Source organism: Ambystoma mexicanum, chromosome 13, assembly GCF_040938575.1.
Source record: "Ambystoma mexicanum isolate Mex_15411 chromosome 13, UKY_AmexF1_1, whole genome shotgun sequence".
NCBI lineage: Eukaryota > Metazoa > Chordata > Amphibia > Caudata > Ambystomatidae > Ambystoma > Ambystoma mexicanum.
Genome location: NC_090938.1, coordinates 347,899,420 through 347,918,665, shown reverse-complemented (window position 1 = coordinate 347,918,665; position 19,246 = coordinate 347,899,420). Strand labels below are relative to the sequence as shown.

Below are 19,246 nucleotides of genomic sequence, written 5' to 3'. Positions count from 1 at the left end.
CTTCGGACCAACACAACTTAGGTGTAGAGATTACGCGATTCAGATACACGCAACCATTGATGGCAAGTAGGTGGGGGTTACCATTATGGTGCCTCGGCAGTTGGCCTTCGCGATATCTGAGTCTGTCAGGGGTACTGTATCGGAACGTACAGGTGAGGTACTTTTTTCGGAACGAGCAAAAATGGGCACAGCAGTCTGACTGTGGCAGGAGTGTATGCGTCCAACAAAGGGTGGCATCATTTCCTCAAGGAATTCTTCACTGTATTGAAACAGGGGGCTATCTGGGAAATAACTATGGGCAATGAGAAAGGCGTTCACAATGCCTCTAATTTATGCAACGTTGCATTGTACTAAGTGACAGATCCATAGGCTGAGCCTAGTCGGCGCCTTGTGGTCCATGGAATCAGTAAAGGTTACACATATCCTCCCCATGTGAATATAGGATGTTTTTGTTTTATCTGCGCGACTGTTTAAAAAATATCGGACAGATGGTCATGGGAGTCATCTTCTTGGGGATCCTGTTAACAGGGAGCATGTATCGGAACTATGCTAGATGAATGGGGCGTGATGACGGCAGTCGTCATGGGGGATTTTGGTCAGCTCGCTGATGGATCTAACGAGAGGTGGGGCTCGCTGAATATCAACTTCAAAGAGTGCTGCAGGTGCTGGAATCTCCACACAACCTGAGTCACTAAACACACAACAAGGAAACTCGTGGCTGTCGGAGGTCAACTTAAAACTCTAGCGGTGAGCAAAGGGGAGGGAGGGGGCCTCTTGCTGGCAAAAAGTATATTTCATGAACATATCAACGGACCTGGAGTTTTGTTAGCCAGAGCATTGAAAGACTTGAGTGAATCGGTCTTGCGTTCAATGGGAGTGAGGTAAGGAAAGCATTCCGCGAGGAAAAGTAGGGGATAGGCATTCTACCAGAGGTTGTGCAGGGCCGTCACCCTTGACACAAATGAACAGAAACATCTTAATGAGACTGAGCTTCCGATACTCAAGAGCCAGATTAGAGAAGCCTATGGTGGTGCAAAAGGTGTTGAAAGCTGTTGGATTTTCATCTTAAATCCAGGAAAATCCCGGGCATGGGTGGGTTTCCGTTGACTTCCTATAAAAAGTATATAGCCATTAGCCTCAGCTGGATATGGAGTGTTGAACAGTCCTTTTGAGAAGTGAGCATAACACCCCCCCCATACCTCCATCCTTTCCCATGGATGTCGAAGTTCTCTCCTCTACCTTAACCCCTGGCAATTTATTGCCTATATCAACCTGGGACAGGTCACGGAGAAGCCATTCCCCCTAGCCCATCCCCAACAGTATGACAAAAAATTAGAAATAAAGTACATAACACGCTCACAATGTACTCAAGATCCCCAAGGCCTCCACATATCAGCAACCACTACAACCAGAGACAAGCACAGTATAGCTGAGGCCTCAGATCAGTTTTGAAGCAATCTTTGCCTCTTGCCAGGACCAACCCATCAAATTCAGTCATAACGGTTATCACACATCTGTGTCTGGATAGTGCCTGTGATTAAGAGTAGTTCTCTTCTCAGGGCTCTTTTCCGCTTGTAGTAGGAGCATCAGCCCCTCCCCGTTGTCTGCACAGAGATATCCATACCATTCCCTGCACCTGATCAACTACCCCATGATAGTCTTCATTCTCCTTTGCAAACGTGGACGGGGTCACTGTCCAGAAATAGGACCTTTTCTTTAACCAAAGTAGTCTTGCAACTTTGGCAAGACATCTTTTGGAGCCACGTCTGGTTCCCACCTTAGCTTGCCCGCTCGCTCGATGTGCTCTGAACCCCCAGTGATTTTTTCACAGGATCCGGATGCTGCTAGCTCCTCTCTTGCTGGTTTCTTTGGAGGCATGGACTTGCCCTATCCCCGACTCTGTGCCTCACTCTTTCGGAGTGAGGGGAAAATAAGGAGAGAGAGAAGGGCAATGCACAGAGCAGTTGCAGCCAGCGGCACCCCCCCAAATCTACACACCAACCCCCGGAGGGGTGGGGGGACGGGGCAGTCTGCTCCGTTCCAAGTTGGCTTGTGTAGTTAGAAAGTCACTTGGGACCACCAAACATGCCCGCTCATTGGCCTAGGACTGCAACTCTGAGATCGGTAGCCCTCCAGATCTTGTGATCCCCTTAGTCCACCCCCTGCTTCGTGAGCAGCGGGACCCCTCTAGTGAACTCTGTCATCACTGCTGGGTTTCCTCACTTCTCCGGCTTCGCACTGCACCCCTACATCAGAGTATGGATCCATCGCAGATACTTCCAGGCGCGTGCATGAGGAGTGATCCCCAATGCCCATAATCGATGCTCACCAGCCAGAGGCAGGGACATTCTACTGATACACTATGCTGTGAGCCCTAGCACCATGCCCACATCAGGAGCCCTACACAAGGCTGTGGCGCTCTGGCTGTTCACACTGTCCTTCCAGGGCGCCACTCCCCGGTTTTCTCCTCGCTGGACCTTCCACAGTGATTTGCTGATCAGAGATCATTGACTGATTTTGGACATCTACAGGAGCTGCTACCGTCCTTGCTCCTCCCCCTTCCAACATTTTAAAGAAAATGTTAAGGATATTCTTTTTGTCAACCATTTTGGCTACTACGAATGAATCAACAGCAGACGACAATCAACCGTAATCCCTCATTTTAGTGTCAAGAGCAAATTTCACCACATAACATAGTTAAAGTGTGCGAAAACTGCCACCATCCTCTGTAGATGTAGATTATCCATCACACCTACCACATCAAATTCCATTCTTCATTCATGTCTAAAGCTCTCCAAAATTTCCAAGGTTTCCACAAAAAGTTGCAAATCGATTCCATTCATTTGTCAACAGACAGCAGTTGAGATGGGACAAAATTTGCTGTTATGATGGGTCTGATTTGGGTTTCTTCAAAAGATAATTAACCACACCTTTTTCAAGCAACGTGGTGCAAGGTCCATCTAAAAAAAAAAAAGGTAGCATTAATATGCTCATAATATCTCTGCTGATTGGTGATCCCACTGCCGCTAGTGTTGAGCCGTGATATCTTGCAGCAGTGAAGTCTCATATATTGGGAAGAAAAAGATTATAGTATCTGATTGGCCTGGTTGATGAAAAAGCACCACGGTCTCCATCTGGGGACAACTCAGAGCTTAGACTGAAACCATCGTACGCTGTTCACAAACAACACGGCTTAGTCGTTACATTCATGTTACGCGTTACTCATGATATGGTTATCCAGATGTCTGGACCACAACTCCGGGATCCCTCCATAGCAGGCAATTAAGGACTGTGAACACATCTGGGGGGCCATATCATGAACAACCATGCCTGGGAGCATGCACATGTATGTATTCAGGAGGGGCGGGCGTCAGTCCCACCACCATTTGAAGTGAAAAGTGTATCCCCTTGTGTTCTGGAGAGGGCAATCGTTTGTGTTCCAACATACAACTATAACCCCTCATATTTTCAAAGAAGAGACCATTCTGCTTTGGTAGGGGTTGGGAGATTGTGTTGTGAATACGAGGTCACTTTAAACCCCTGTGTTGTGGGGAGAGGAGAAGCATGTGGGCGGGCTCTCCAACATGGGGAATGGATAAACTGCTGTAGCGGAAGGGGACTCTACCCCCTTGTCTTGTGGGAATAGTGTTGAAACAATTCTTGCAATATGGGCAGAAGTGGAAGAATAATTGCACAGTGTTACATGAAAGGTGTGCTTACTCCCACTCCATCTGTTGGGAGGAGCACAATTCCATTTGAAGAGGCAGACTTTATCACATTAGTAGGCAGAGGAGTGGGGGTGGGGGGGGGTTGCCCTCTATATGTTAGGAGGAAAAGGAAGAACAACTCCTTTTGTTGTGGGCAGAAGAGAGAATGAACTTTTGCATGATTGAAGCAGAGAAGGTAAAAATGTACTAGAAAAATATTATATAGGCTGAACGATAAATTACAGAACCCTTAATTTTGGAGGAGTTGTGTCATCATAATCCTCGCTTTGGGAGCAATTGCATCACTGTGCACTACCACCTAAGCAGCGGTACTAGAATAAAGAGACGGTTTCTGTGGATCCTTCTTCTCTGCCTGTTGGAGCCAGTGGAAGGATCTGGACACTTCTGCTGAGGTCGGCTCCTGGGAAGGGCAGACAAGTCCTCACCTGCTGGCAGGTATGCCAGGAATGCTGTGCACTGGCACGTATACTTACTAAAAACGCTAACCAAGTCCTATCCAGGAACGCCCCCTTTTTTTAAAGGCCTAAATACATACCTGTCAATGTTTTGAGTTGCCACGCTGGGTTAAATAATGTATCTTGTTTTTGCTGGTGAGAGCTCCCTGGATTCCTATGAAAGGGCCATGCGATTGACGGGTGAGCAAACTGATTCTGATGGGAGTCGACCTTCAAAGGTGGGCAAGTTGGCAGGTATTAGTGGCGCGCGGAGTTCCCCATCCAACTGTGGCCAACAGTCACTGTAGCTCAACCTTTCAGATATACACAGCCTGGCCTCCATTGGACACATCTATAGTCCCCCTTCAGTCTGCGGCATGCCAAGCCAACAACAAACATCCTTTGGACTTTGGCCTTTAAAGCCCACTTCCGGCTGCAGCTTGCGAGAGACTAAATATTCAGAGGCACACACAACTGAGAGACTTACAGATCATATTAGACAGACCAGTAGTCTTCACATTTTTTCACCCCAAATCAATTTTTAGCAGGCCAGTCCCCCCCCCCCACCCAAAAGTACCAATCAGCACGCTCAAGTCCGAAGAGCCAAGATATTGTGCGCCTCCACCCATTCCAAAACCAACCCCAGGGCTCCCCACCCACTCCAAAAGAAACCCTGGGACACCCCCCCCCCCATTTTGTCCAAAAACAACCCCAGGGACCCCCATCCATTCAAAAAAACATGGGCTTCCCCCACCCAATCCTACGGTTCCGTTTCGTTCCTCTGACTAGAATCACTGCATTCAAACACCATGAAAGCACGCTCTCTGGAAAGTGACAGAGCAGGCTCCCAGGGTGTTTATTTCCCGGGTCGGCCACGCCCACTGACCCTAAGCCTGGCCCCTGTTGCATTGAGCATGTGCAGAAGGGGCCACGTTTGGAGGGAGTATGCACAAACATGCATATCGCATCCGATGCCGGCTTTCTCTTTCCTTGCCACACTGCAATGTTCATGCTGGGGTCCTGAGCACCACCACCCCCCCTACACCCCAGGCATCAGGGCGCACACACCCCAGTTTGAAAACCTATGCAATAGACCAAGGCCTAAATTGTCAGCGAACAGAAGGATCACACTTCAGTTCAGACTGAAGAAGCCAAAAATATATATATATATATATATATATACAGACACAGACTGTGAAGGCCCCATGACCTCAAGCATGCCTAGGTGTGGGGGTGGGCGAAAATGGCTTTTTCCGTTCTGTTGGGAAACTTGCTGATTCCTGCCAAATTTCGCCTAATCTGCCAATTTAGCCCACAGAGCGGAAATAAATGGTCGTTTGGGGCCTTTTCCTGGAATTTTTTTTTAAACTACATTTTGGGCGGGAAAGGGATGTTTTCGTCCCTTAAAATTTCATTTTTCCATGAAATTTCTTTTTCATTTCAGACCACACACACACAAAAAAAAAAACAAACTTCAGTTGAAAAAATACATTTTCGCTGCAAAAAACAAACCTGCCAAAAGGACACCAGAAAAAGTCCAAGTAAAAAAATTACCCAAAAAAATATTGCCCAGCCGCAAAACATTATTGTTGGTGAATTTCACCAATTCCGTTTTGCTGGCATCTTGCAATCCCCCTCCCCAATCTCTTGCGCCACGGCCGCCCTTGATGGGGGGTCGGAGGGGACGGACAGTAAAGGGACTCCCAGATTTCCCTTCGCCATTTCCCAGGCACCCATATTTTTTTTTATTTTGGCTATGCGAGCAATCTATGAGCCCACACTATTGCATTGGAGTGCAGATGGGATGTAGGAGTGACACAGCTTGTGATCTTTTAGTACCCACCCATTGATCGCCTATGGTTATGCTAATAATGGCCATTCCCACCCACCAACAGTCCCTATGCCCAAAACATACCTTCCTGGAATCTCTTTGGAGCTAGCCTTATCATGCAGCAACATTACACTCTGGTGTACAGGGCCTGACAGTGTTATTTCTAAGCAGTCTGAGTGTTAATGGCTTAATAGCAGTTGTAAATGAGACCCTGGTAGAACAGAAACGTCTTAACCAAGCATGCCTTCAGCCACTGATCTATAAGCAATGTGTGCATCACCACATCATGCACTGAACTCCTGTTAATAGCAAGCATTGGCAAACCCAAAAGTTTTGGCTAGTGTGGATATTAGGTAGGCATTTCCTAGGCACAACGATAATGATTTCTCATTTATAGAGCGCTTTCACCAAAGGGCCGTACATAGGGCATTTTGCATACAATTATCAGCCAACCGAAGTCAGTACTCATTTTTCATCCCCGGAAGGATGAAAGGCTGAGTCGGCCTTGCCAGGATTCGAACCTGTGACCCGCATGTTACACAGAGCGCAGCAGCGAGCGCTCAACCTGCTGAGCTAACTTACCAGCAAACATACGTGACCAGGCACTCGCCCCGTTATGCAGCTGTTTCAATCTTATGGCCAGGTAATGCCATTATAGAAGTGCCTCGCAAATGGCTATCACATGCCTACACAAAAGCCAAATTTGTTGGCTTCACCAATGCCGGTTTTTATTTACATGAGAAACAGCTTGCAATCTTCTCAAAGCAGAGGAAGACACTCTAACACCCTAGGTGTTTTTCCAAATCTATAGTATAGTACCCCGCCTTGCTAGCATTCCCGGATGATAATGGCACCTGGGACCTCATCTAATGCCTTTGCTTTTAATTGGATCCTTCTTGATCTGCAGGCCATTACCGCCTGGGAAAGCCTACACAATTGGTCATTATTGCTTAAACATGAATTCATGCAATTAAGCCATAATTGCGAGTTTGCCCAGCATAGCAATGGCTTGTAATAAGCGTGTGTTGCCATTACCACCCAGTACAAATGGCCAAGTATGCCATTATGGCCTTTGGCACTCAGCCCGCTGTCTGGTGTGCTAATGGCAGCTTTTCTTGTGGGGGTGGAAAAAAGGGTGGTGGCAAGCACGCACATTTTTCTTATTTTTTTCTCATAGCAAAATACTATATTGCAAAAAGGAAGACTATTGTTGCAGCACTGTTGGACACTAAAAAAGCGTTTGACTCGGTTGAATGGCCCTTTCTTTTCACTGTATTTCGGAGGATGGGGAGAGGTTTGTCTCTATGGTTTCATTGCTGTATGCCTCACCTAAGTGAACGGTCAGTTCACGTTGGCCATCCCACTGGGGAGAGGCACGAGACAGGGGTGCCCTCTTTCACCTCTGTTTGCCTTGGCTATTGTTATGTTAAAGGTCATTTGTATGGCGCACTATCACCACTGGAGTGGTCCCCTGGCGCTCTGGCGGCTCTGAAAGAGGGAGGGAGGGTGGGTTAGTGGCCGGAGGCTGGAAAAGTGCAAGAGAGCAGTGATGTGCTGTTGGCAGCCTCAGCCCGGTGGTTCCGTCGGCTGGGCCTTGGGTGTATGCGGCCGGTAGTCGTTGTGTGCTGATGTGCGAGTCTATGTGTGTTTTTGTTTTGTTGTTGCAGTGTAGTGAAGTTCGTGCGGTTTGCTGCGCTAGAGGTTTGTGGTTGTGTTTGGTGTGGAGTTTGAGAGGTGTATGCAGAGAAGGAAATTGTTAGTGGTATTAGTGGTATAGAGCCATTGGACGAACTAACCGGGGCTAGGCATGTCCACAGAGGAATACAGCAGAACTAACCGGGGCTAGGCCTGTCCACGGAGGAATACAGCAGAACTAACCGGGGCTAGGCCTGTCCACAGAGGAATACAGCAGAACTAACCGGGGCTAGGCATGTCCACAGAGGAATACAGCAGAACTAACCAGGGCTAGGCATGTCCACAGAGGAATACAGCAGAACTAACCAGGGCTAGGCATGTCCACAGAGGAATACAGCAGAACTAACAAGGGCTAGGCACGTCCACAGAGGAATACAGCAGAACTAACCAGGGCTAGGCACGTCCACAGAGGAATACAGCAGAACTAACCAGGGCTAGGCACGTCCACAGAGGAATACAGCAGAACTAACCAGGGCTAGGCACGTCCACAGAGGAATACAGCAGAACTAACCAGGGCTAGGCATGTCCACAGAGGACTACAGCTGTATGGGCACATGGTGGTGATTTTCCTTTTTAAGAATGATATGATTTTCTAGGTCAGGAAACTGCAGGTTAATCTGGGGCCCGGTTATGTTGAGGTTTGGGGATCTTTCAGGGTTGAAAATTAAGGTTACGATATCCGTGCTCTTCCCGCTCACTGAATCTATGGGGCAGTTTGGCGATGGCTTTGGGTTTCAGTGGCATGTGGACTATACCAGATATTTAGGGATAGATATTGCGTGGTCCGCGGAGGTGTTATATAAGCATATCTATGAAAGGTTGTTGGAAAACACTAAGTGTGGTGGATAGATGGATGGGGTCAACTCTCAATCCCTACGGGAGGATCTCGCTAGTGAAAATGGTCCCATTACCCCAGTTTCTTTATGTATTCCCGAATGTGCCCCTGGCGCTGGTTTAGTCGTATTGTCGTGCAGTGCAATCTGAGACTTCATGGTGTATGTGGGCGGGCACGCAGGCCTGCAAGTCTTGGAAATTATTGGCTGCGCCATTGGATAGGGAAGGATTGGAATTGCCTGATTTTGAAGCATACTAGGAGGCAGCCCAAGCAGGATTCCTGGTATATTGGTTTGGGGAAGGTACGGATAGGAGACATGTGGAAATAGAAAGGGCCCTTGCTGTGCCGTCTAACGGCCCCTGGTAGGTCATCCAATGCAGAAAGTATGGCAGAGCGGACCTGTAGGTCGTGGGTTTCCATGGAAACGGTGGTCATCGCTCAGCTTGAAACCCTTACTCCATTTCCATGGTGGCCACCTGCTTGAATCTGTTAGGCATGGCTATGTGCATGGAGGCGAGAGCAGCCACTGGTAAGCCTGCTGCAGGATGCGCGAGTCAAGAGCAGGAGCATAGGTGCCAGTGCATGGGGTCAGAAGGGGCGTTTGCCCCCATTCTCGGTGAACAACAGGGCAGCAGCATTTTGGCCAGTGGAGATCCTGCGAGTAATTATATGGGGCGAGAAAAAAAAATACTAAATAAAACAACAAAAAAGTGCTGTGGTCGCCTAAATCATTGGGGCGCGGCAGGGCTTCTGGCTCCCCTCCTACCGGGCTCAGGCTTGATGAAGTGTTAGCATGCATCTTGCAGAATAAACAAGTGCTTCTCACTTCAAAGTGTGAGAAAGACAGACCACCTCATCACTGGATCACCCGATCCTCGATTGGGGGCAGGGAGGATGCTGCAAAGCCAACTCTGCAGGTTAGGTGGCTGTTGCCGAGATGTTAAATGTTGAAACCTTCCTGTAAATCAGAAGACTTTTTTCCAATTCCTGGCACAAAATCAACCTGGGGGTGTGCATGGCTTGCACTCAGCGCATGCTTAGCTCGTTGTGGGCATGTCTGGCCCCATAGCGAAAAAAATCAAATGTTGGCACCCATGAGCAGAAGGGCAGCAGTGAAAGGCTGAGCAGCCAACTAAGCTAATGGGACAACAGATGTTACGAGCCAAATTGAATAAATCCTTGACCTCACCCGTTATCAGTATATGTTTAACTAACTGGAAAAGATTTCGAGTGCAAGGACACATTCCATTTAACATTTTTTTTTTTTTTTTTAAACCGTGAGGACTTGTCGGCTCTCAAGAAACCGGCTCCAGCGTGAGTGAATGCGACCCCTTCTTTTTACCAATTCAATAATACTCAGTAAAAACACTTTGAGAAAAAGTATTCGTGATTCTGCCTGCAAACACCCGCCCACCACTATCCTCTGCCCCGCATTCGCGGGTCAGGGCTGAACATCCAGAAATGGCGGACAGAACATAGTGAATAAGGCTTAAACTTCCGGATTGCCTCAGAGTTCCACTTGAGGGAGATGTCTGCCCTTAACAAAGAGTTCTCCTGACCACAGCACAATGTTGGTACCTCGGAGAACAAGTGTTTAGCATCACTGAACAAAGAGATTTCACAGAACACACTACCAAAGCCGGGCTCCAGCAAATAAATTACAAGACAAAGCAAGTACAACCGGAAGTAAATGGCGAGCAAAACGCGATTATGGAAATTGTTGGAAGTTTTTGGGATAACGTGATAGTTTTTTTTGTGCCTTGTCTCTTCAGGTAAATTACTTAGTTCCTCCATGTCTAACTACCCCGACGCTTACCTCTAAAACACAATTTTCTCTCTATCACATTTCTTAATAAGTCTTGGTTTTCCTTTGAGAATCGAGCGGGGAAATAATGGTCCAATATCTTTGTATTCCGGGCAGGGTCTGAGATGGTAGCGGTATCTCCATTTCTTAGTTGCAGGCCATTGTGGCCTCAATTGTGTTTCTGGACTGTTGTGTTGCCTCCTTGCCAGCTTTACGATCTTTCGGGTTTAGAATGTGCTGCATGCAGTGCGATTCACTTCAGAGCATGGAGGATATTTTTTCAACAAGAAAGTGGCACATACTGTATGCAGGGCAATACCGCAGTCCGATGCTTTGCAATAAAGGCTCTTCAACCTTTGGCTCGCTGATGATTTGCACTACAATTCCCATTAACCCTAGCCATCATGGTCCAGGGAGAAGGGGGTAATGAGACTGTCTAAAACAACTGGAGTACTGCAGGCCCCTGCAAAAGAACTTGCATAATGGCAGGGGTCGGAAATTAATAGGAACCGAGTTTGACACTATATTGTTTTTCTGTGAATAGTTCACTTTAAGCAACCATGTTCACTGTCATTAGGGCGTGGCATGTTCCTGATGGGCTGTTAGAAGCTAATCACCTCCCTTTAATTCCTGCTTAGCTCGGAAACTGAACCTCAGACTACACCACTCTCCCTTTAGACGCCCCCCCTCACCTCCCCGGATCATTCCTTGGGTCACTGCTCTTCACCCTCTATAGACGTGTACTAGGAAGACTTATCTGAAGGGATGCCAGGTGTATGGGTGCTCCAGGGACCGGGTGGCACCATTAATAACAATGTTAATACTCTTTGCCCTAAAATCTGGGCAGCGGCACCTTTGGGAAATGGATACGTTTGTTCCCCCACCCCCCCCCCCCTCCTCTCGTTCTTTGGCTTTCACCATCACCTTTTTTGCAGATGACAGCTAAATCCTTCTCTCCTTCCCTCCTTCACCGCAGCCATCTCAGAACAGATTACCAACTGTCTCACTGCAATCAGTCACTGGATGGCTCTCTGATGCCAATGGAAGTCATCTTTCTCCCGGCATCCAGTGCCATCCCTAGCATCTCCTTCACGCCTGACCTTGCTCCCTCACCCAAGGCTCACCATCTTGGGGTGCTCCGTGACAGTGGCCTCTGAATACAGCATTTCATCACAACCACTGCCTCTGCTGATCTTAGAAGCTGCAACATTCGTCCTTTTTCTTATTAACCACTCTAAAAAACTTCACTCTCCACCCCAAGAGTCCTGCTCAATCCTACTCCTTGGCCTTCCTCTAAACAAAGTCCTCAACTTTGTTACATGCAACAAAAATCCTTTCCCACAGACAACATGCTGGTTGGGTTTCCATGCAGTTTAGTTTAGTTTAGTTTATTATTTGTAGTGCGCTCCAGACCTGAGGGTATTCAGGCATAAGGATATTCAAAGCTTGGTTACAACATGAAAAAAACATTTGTGTGCAAGTGCTGATTGGTTACATGTTGGCACAATATAGGCAGGTACATTGAGGCATGCATAGATTTACAAGGTAGTTGGATGCACAATAAGTTCTGTCTCCTACTCTACAAAGCGATCGATGGTCTTCTTAGTACCCGTCTGATTTACTGTTTACTCACCAGCTTGTTACCTCCGATCCTCCTCTGCACTCAATCTCACTATCCCATGCCCCCCCTGCACCGCCTCTCGCTTACGCTCTCCCTTTCTAGTCTCCCCACTCCACTGGAACCCACTGCCCATCCCAATCAAAACCAGCCCAACTGAGGATCTCCTCAATGCTTGGCTTAAACTTCACCCACTTGCTAAAGAGGGAGCTCCTCTGGTCCCCACCACTCCCTTCAGTGATGCTTGATGTAATTTTGCATATTTATATTGTACTCCGCTTTAGTTTGAAGCACTTGCCGCCTTGAGTTAATATATATATATATATATATCCCCATTTGAGCCAAACCACACATTCCACAACCAATGCCGCCTAGTTAGTAGCCATTGCTGGACGTTCGCCTCCAGTTCTGAGCCACAACAGCAAGGCATTGTGGGTATGCAAATTAACTGAACTTCGAACCCTTTTCTTCAAGAAATTGTCTTCATCTAAGAGGGCAGTGCTACTTTATACATAGCTTAATCAACCCAAAACAACCATTTGGAAGGATGCCATGGCAACTTGTGTGGATGGAGTGGCATAAAAGGAACAAACTCTTCCTTTATGCAACACCACCCGCATGCATATATCATGCAGCCGCGGCAGACCCTTGATGGCAAAAGCATATAGGTCATCTTTTGTGGGGGGCGAGTTCCACTACTTTTTTCATTACACTTCTGCCACTGCACAGTTGGAAGTTGAATCAGGCGATGATTGGTTCATTAATTGAGGGTGAATTAGAACACACACCCTGCACAGATGGGGGACAAGCAAGGAATATTTACAGGGGGAGTCTGGGTAATTAAGTGTTGATCGTTTTCCACTGTTGCTAGTATTTAAAACATCCTCTGTGTCATCCCGTAAACACGTTCTGTGGCATTCTAGTGTGTAGTATTGCCCAAGTTGTGGCTCCCAATAGGATGTGTAAGTCACTCTGCCACCCAGTAGCCACATCCTCGCCAGGGACCCTGAATAGCCTATAGAGGCCCAGTACCTTCTCACAACATTTTCCATCCTTGGGACACTGAACCCCTATGTATCCAACCGTGAGAAGGCAAGGCCAGTCTATACACACTCCTCGCCTCTTTGCATCGAAGCAGGGCCTTCACAGGGTATGTGTCAGAGACCCTGCGCATATCCAGGCCTGTGACACTCCTAGGCCCTGTATGCAGGGTCGGGAGCGTCTACCCCTCTCCCTCACCCTCATACTGTTGTGTCCAACACTGGGATCCGACACACGCGCTGCGAGCAGACACGCAGCCTGCCATAAACCGCGGTCGGGGGCCCTCCAAGACAAACAGCAGGGGATCCCGAATACACAACATAGGAAGCCTGGGGGGGCTGAACTGCCTAAATTTGATAAAAGTCCACTGTTGCCCACACTGAATGTAAGAGTCGGGTGGGGAGCGAGGGGGCCGGGATGGGATAAAAGGCATCTTGTCAAAGCCTTTGCAGGGCAGCTCGCATCCCGCGCAAGCCCCACAAAGACCTCTTTGTCGGGTTCCCCCATATCCGACCCGCCCATAACCCCAGCCCACCCTACTCCACAGGCTTCCAGCACCCCCTCAACGCCCCCTTCTTCCCCTCCAAGCACACAGGAACATTCAAACTGAAAAACCGCACAGTCCAAACAGCTGGGAGCTAAAGGAATGGGGTTTGAAAAACGTAGGGTATTTTCCCCAAAACGTATTACGAGAATATCGTGAAAGGGAATTAAGCCCCCCCACCCCCCGATTAAAAACTAAGTAATACACGGGGCTGTGCGACTGTTGAAGGGTCCGTATGGTGAAAGAAGACTGTTTGGGGTCAGTGAGAGAGGAGCCAGCAACGTGCCCGCTGGGTAAGGGTTGCGTGTATGAGGTTGGGGAGGGGGCTCCACTCCCAGCTCAGCCTGGGTAGGGCCCTGGTGTGAAGCAGAGAGTTCCCGCCCCTTCCTTGGGTGGCCATGGCTCCCGGGGAGTCCTGCTTTCGTCTCACAGACCAGAGTACCCCAAGGGGGGTGATGATGAAAACATAGGGGTGGTTGCGCCTCTGGATGAACATCCCCGGGGAAGAATGGTGCGGGGCAGCCACAGGCCGCTGTATATGGAGCACCAGGGAGGCTGTTCGGCAGACAGGCACCCGTCCAAGCCCCCGGAAAATTAAGCGGCGGGTTCTGCTGAGTACTGGAAAAGCGTCCAGTTACACACAGAGGGGCGAGGCCGCTTTGTTAAGCCTCCCTGCAATCCTTGCCAGGAAAGCACAGCACAACTTGCTGAGCTCGAACAGAACGAGAACCTTTCACCAGTCACGATATATAGCGTTACCTCCTACCTCCTAATACTATCCAATCAAGGGTACCCCCCCCCGCCCCGTTTTTTGCATCACGCGCACCCTCTCCGCTGGACTAACGTCCACTGCGACCTCCCGTACACGGTTCGTGTCACCTACTTAAAACGTAAAACACACAGAATCGGTGCCCCCAGACTAAACGACGCCAATTGAAAGATATTCTTTTGAGGAAACTTTAATGAAGTTTTCACAAGTTTAAAAAAAAAGGATAGGCGGAGGGGGGGGGGGTGTAGTCTTGGCCACCCGCCAGCCTGAGGCTGCTCTCCTAAAACCTTTCAACAGATCTCATCTGTGAGAGTGACCTCATGTCCCCTGGGGATGAGAAGGAGGGGCTGGCAAAGTGCCTTTAGTCTGTCTTATTGCTCGGAGAAAGAAAGGAAAAAAAGGGGGGCGGGGGGTCGGAGACTAGCGTTTGCAGGACAAAAAGAGCATACCGTCAGCAAACAAAAATAATTATAAATACGGAAACCAGAGACAAGAAAAGTGTGCGGATTTATATTAACTTTACCGTTACTTTTTAAGAGACGGGGCAATTTAAAGATAACAAAACTGATGTTCAAGTCTACCGATGTGCGTGTTACTGCTCTTGCACTCATAAAACGTATCTATTGAGGCGCCCGGAGACAGCCGAAATCCGAAATGATGCGTGTCTGAGCTATAAAACGCAAGGGTATGTTAATACAAAACAAAAAAATAAGACTCCCTCCTCCGGGAGGTTGTTCTTACCTCTGGTCTGAAGTCCGCCGTGTTGGCCTCGCAGGAGGACAGCGCCACGAAGACCACGCAGAGCAAGGAGTGCAGCGCTTTCTGCATCTTTCTTGCGCCTCGAAACCTGCCGGGCGCCTCTTATCACCCCTGGATCCTGTATGTGTCTTTCCTTTCTCCTCGAGTTGTTTTCTTGTCGTTTTATTTTTTCCTCCGTCCGGTGGCAAATTCTCTCTCTTCCTGGAAGTGTTTCTTGAAAATAATGCGGGAAACACGAAACTCCCCCATAAAATAGAATAACTTACATGGGAACAAAATAATAATAAAAAAATAGAAATATTTCACGTCTCCAGGACGTGCAACTTTAGATGCAAAAAGGGGGTGGCTAAAACATGTACAGGATACCGCTATGTCGGCTCTCTACTGTATGCTGGGGAGCGCTTTGTCCTTCCAAGGGAGTTGCTAGCCTCCTTCTCTCTTCCGCTCCCCGAAGCCAAGTGGAGACGTGGTCGCTCCTGAAAGCAATTACACCCAAAAGGAAAAAGAAAAAAAAACGGGAGGGGGTTGCGTTGCATGTGGGTCTCTTTCTTTGAGGTCAGTGCCGCCCTCTGCTGGTAGAATGCAGAGCTTGCAAAAATACAGCTGTGTGTGCTCTAGTCGCTCGCGCATCTGCAACCCTTGTAATTTATTGCGCTACGAAGCAGGCGATACTTTGTCATAGCACTATATTTCTATATGGCCATATTTAGTAATTTGGGGAAAAAAGTTTTCTTTTTTGTTGTTGCAAAGAGCCGGATTCAGATATTTCATTTTGAGCAGGGGTGGGATAGAAACTGAAGGACAAAGGGAGAGGGGCGGGTACAGGAAATGAGGGAGGAGAAATCCAAGGAAGCGGAGTGGTTCGAAAAGTGGGGGGGAAAGAATTTGGGATAAAAAAGACAAACCAAGGAAGGAGAGCAGAGTCAGCAGGAAGTGGGAAAGGATGGAAAGCCAAGCAGAAAAGGCTAAAGTAACAGCAATCTTTAAAACGAACGAGAACGCCGCGCGTCAGCAACGAGGCCAGCTGGCGTCCAGACTGTGGGCGACTGGGCCGGATTTTTAACCAGCTTTAGTGCTGATAAGGGACATTATTCTATGTATAATGTGGGGTTTGCTCTCGCTAGCCGGAAGTAAGGCCTCGAGGGACCCGGATCACAGTCAGAGGTGAACGGGGGCAAATGGATGGAGTTACCTCAGATTTCCCTGAAATTGGCAGAATTGCGTTAAATCACACTCGGGTTCAAAGCGCTCCGTTTGCACACGAACTGGATGTGACAATACACCACACGCCGCCCTCCTCCCCATCCCTTAAATGGAAAGGGCAGTATTACATCCGCCACACGAGTCTCACGTCACCCCGCTGGAGTCGTACCATTGCTCAAAATCCCCGTGCGGTAAAGTTGCACCTGCTCCACGTTGCTCTGAAGCTAAAAGTAAAGCGCTTTATGTAACGCACCGTGAGGCAATGACCTCAACTGCTCCACTGTTGCATGGTAGAAGTAGTTTGTCATTTATATACCACCTTTATCCCATTAGTAGCGTTATATTTGTAATCGCTTTAATGACTGGGCTGGTACACCGACCTTTCCCATTTGCGTCGCCATCAACCGCCTCATCTAGGGCACATTTCTGAATGCAAGGTCTTAAACCTTCCTAGGTTAGGGTGCCCAAAAGATACCCCTCCAAACATCCCAGCTTTATCCATTCGGGAGATGATACTCTAGTGTTGGTTTTAACTTTGCATTCTGGTACTTGTAGTCGCAGATTTATAAGTGGGAAAACGCAGCAGGCTAAAAGTCCAAAAATGCATAGTTAAAACGAAGATTAGTCTAGGGTGCCCCGAACGGAATGGATAATGTTGGCATGCATGCCTCTGTTTCCTGTACATGTTTCCACTCATAACTAGCTCTGAGGGCTCCATTAGTTGGTGGCAGCGCTGTGCTTATGATTCCAGTGGGATGCATCCTGCTGTACCCAGGGGTGTCCCTACGTGGAACCCCGGTGTCAATCCCGTACAGAGTCCAGATGGCTGACTAGCTCCTGAGAGAGTTAGTGGGGCATTTGCCAGTGGCGCCTCGTCCATAATGGGCGAGGGGATGTCAACCCACTCTCCTCCTCGCCCATTATGGAGGAGCCAGCTCAGTGAAACAATGAGCGCTGCTCCAGCTGCTTTTTCCAGCTGAGTGGAGTGCTCCTTGACTGGCTTAACTGTCAAAGGTACACAAAGTTTCCCAGCCGTTCACTTCAGTTCCGCAGCCGCGCATGCTCAATGAGCCATGTTAGGATGGGGCGTTTGGCTTCCCCAGCCTTGCACACCTCATTGGAAATACTGTCTGGGGAACTGCATGTCTGTATTTGCAAGGGAGTGCTCCTGTACCTCCTCACACATAGAGACAGAGCAGTCAGGATTAGGGCGTTTCGTCACCCACGCTGAGAGCCGCTGCATGCATGTGCAGGAACCAGAAAGCTCTGGTTTCCTGAATCCTGATCATGCTACGCAGGAGCTGGAGTGATGGGGAACAAAATTCAGGACTGGAGCAGAAGGAACGTTTAAGTTCATTTATTTATTATTTAAATATGTTTATGGATGGGTGTGTGCTTGTGTTACGAGTGAGTGTCTGGTGATGGGTGCTTGAAGCGGTTAAGTACTAAAAAAACGTGGGGGGGACTCATTAGCATAAGCAATGGGATGTGACGTCACCAGAAATGAGCATATCAAGATGAAATATGCAAATCTTCTTCAATTGGCTTTGCAAACCCATACCAATTGCACAGGACGAATGGCATGTGTTTTTCATAAAATCAACACGCACAAAAAACCAAGAGATTATATTTTCTTCTAAAGTGTTTTGAAAACGTTAAAAGGTGCGCATGTTTTAAACTCCAAGAATCAATAACAAGGTTTTCCCTGAAACATGCAGACCTACAGTGTGACGTTTCACCTTTAGTTTGCTATTTTTTATCAGTTTATTTGGTGCATTGGTGAAGTGTCCAGACTGCGCACCTGGCAATAAAGTCCCAAAACAGTCACTTTTTCTCATTTTACACATTGCCTCTGAAATACCCACGAGAATACCCTCGTGTGCCCTTGACTTGAGCCCTGGGTGCTCGTGTGAATGACCAAGTGCTTGCTGTGTGTGTGTTTCTGCTGGTCCATGGAGCTGATTTTGGCGAGTGGGGGTGGAAGAGAGGAGGGTTGTACAACAAAGGCATATTAACTACATGAGAATAAACTTACCTGTGAACTTACCTTCCGTTCTCAGCGTTGTGTAAGAATTATGATATGGCATTTATAACGCGCCTATACACAAGTGTTACAAGGCGCGACGAGGCGGGGGGAACAAGGGGAGACAGACAACGATCCTACTAGGCCAGGTGTCATTCAGATCGCGCAAGGGAAGAGGGGAGGGGAAAAGTGCAAGGGTGAAAGGGAGAGTGGAAGTGCAGTACAGGGTTAGTAGAATAACAAAATAAATAATAAGGGCCAGCTGGCGGCAAGTGCAAGGTAAGTGCATACAAGTGCTGGGAAGGGGGGCTGTAGGGATAAAGAGACACTCCCACAGTGCAGGGGTTGCCAGGGAGGCAGTGCAAGGGAGAGTGGCTGGGCCAAGGACTGAGATTCGGTGAGTGGCCCGGATTGCAGATTTAGTGCAGTTTCAGTAATTTTAGCAGGGGAGAGGGGGATAGAAAGCGGAGGCAAAGAGGAAGGTTTTGAGGTACTTCCGGAACCAGAGATGGTTCTCCTCAAGTTTCAGGGAGGCAGGAAGGCTGTTCCAGAGGGAGGCCCCTGCTGCAGAGAGAGATCTACCCCCAACTCGTTGCTTGGAGAAGCGGCTGACCCCGAGGGAGTTGGAGGCGGATGAGCGAAGAGCTCGAGAAGGAAGATATTTAGGAAGAGAGAGGTGAAGGTATTTTGGCCCAAGGCCCCAGAAGGCCTTGTGGACAATGCAGAGGGTTTTGAACTTAATCCTCGCAGCCACTGGGAGCCAGTGTAGTGATTTCAGTCCTGGAGAGATACGATGCCAGGGCTTGAGGCCAAGGACAGGTCTCGCGGTCCTGTTCTGGATGAGTTGCAAAAGGAGGAGAGTAGAAGCAGGCAGATTTAGATAGAGGCTGTTGCAGTAGTCCAGCTTCGAGAGAACCAGGGCTCTAGAGACAGTGAGCTTCTGGGGGAAGGAGAGGAAAGGA

General features: G+C 48.4%; 1 protein-coding gene across 1 annotated transcript in view; it reads right to left on the bottom strand.

Annotated features, from left to right (window-relative positions):
• Window positions 1-16,027, bottom strand: part of MMP14 (matrix metallopeptidase 14) — a 102,765-nt gene extending 86,738 nt beyond the window's left edge. The window contains exon 1 of the mRNA XM_069633860.1: window positions 15,041-16,027. Coding sequence (XP_069489961.1) covers window positions 15,041-15,127 — 87 coding nt within the window. The 5' untranslated portion in view covers window positions 15,128-16,027. The remainder of the gene's footprint in view (window positions 1-15,040) is intronic.
• Between the last annotated feature and the right edge of the window lie 3,219 nt (window positions 16,028-19,246).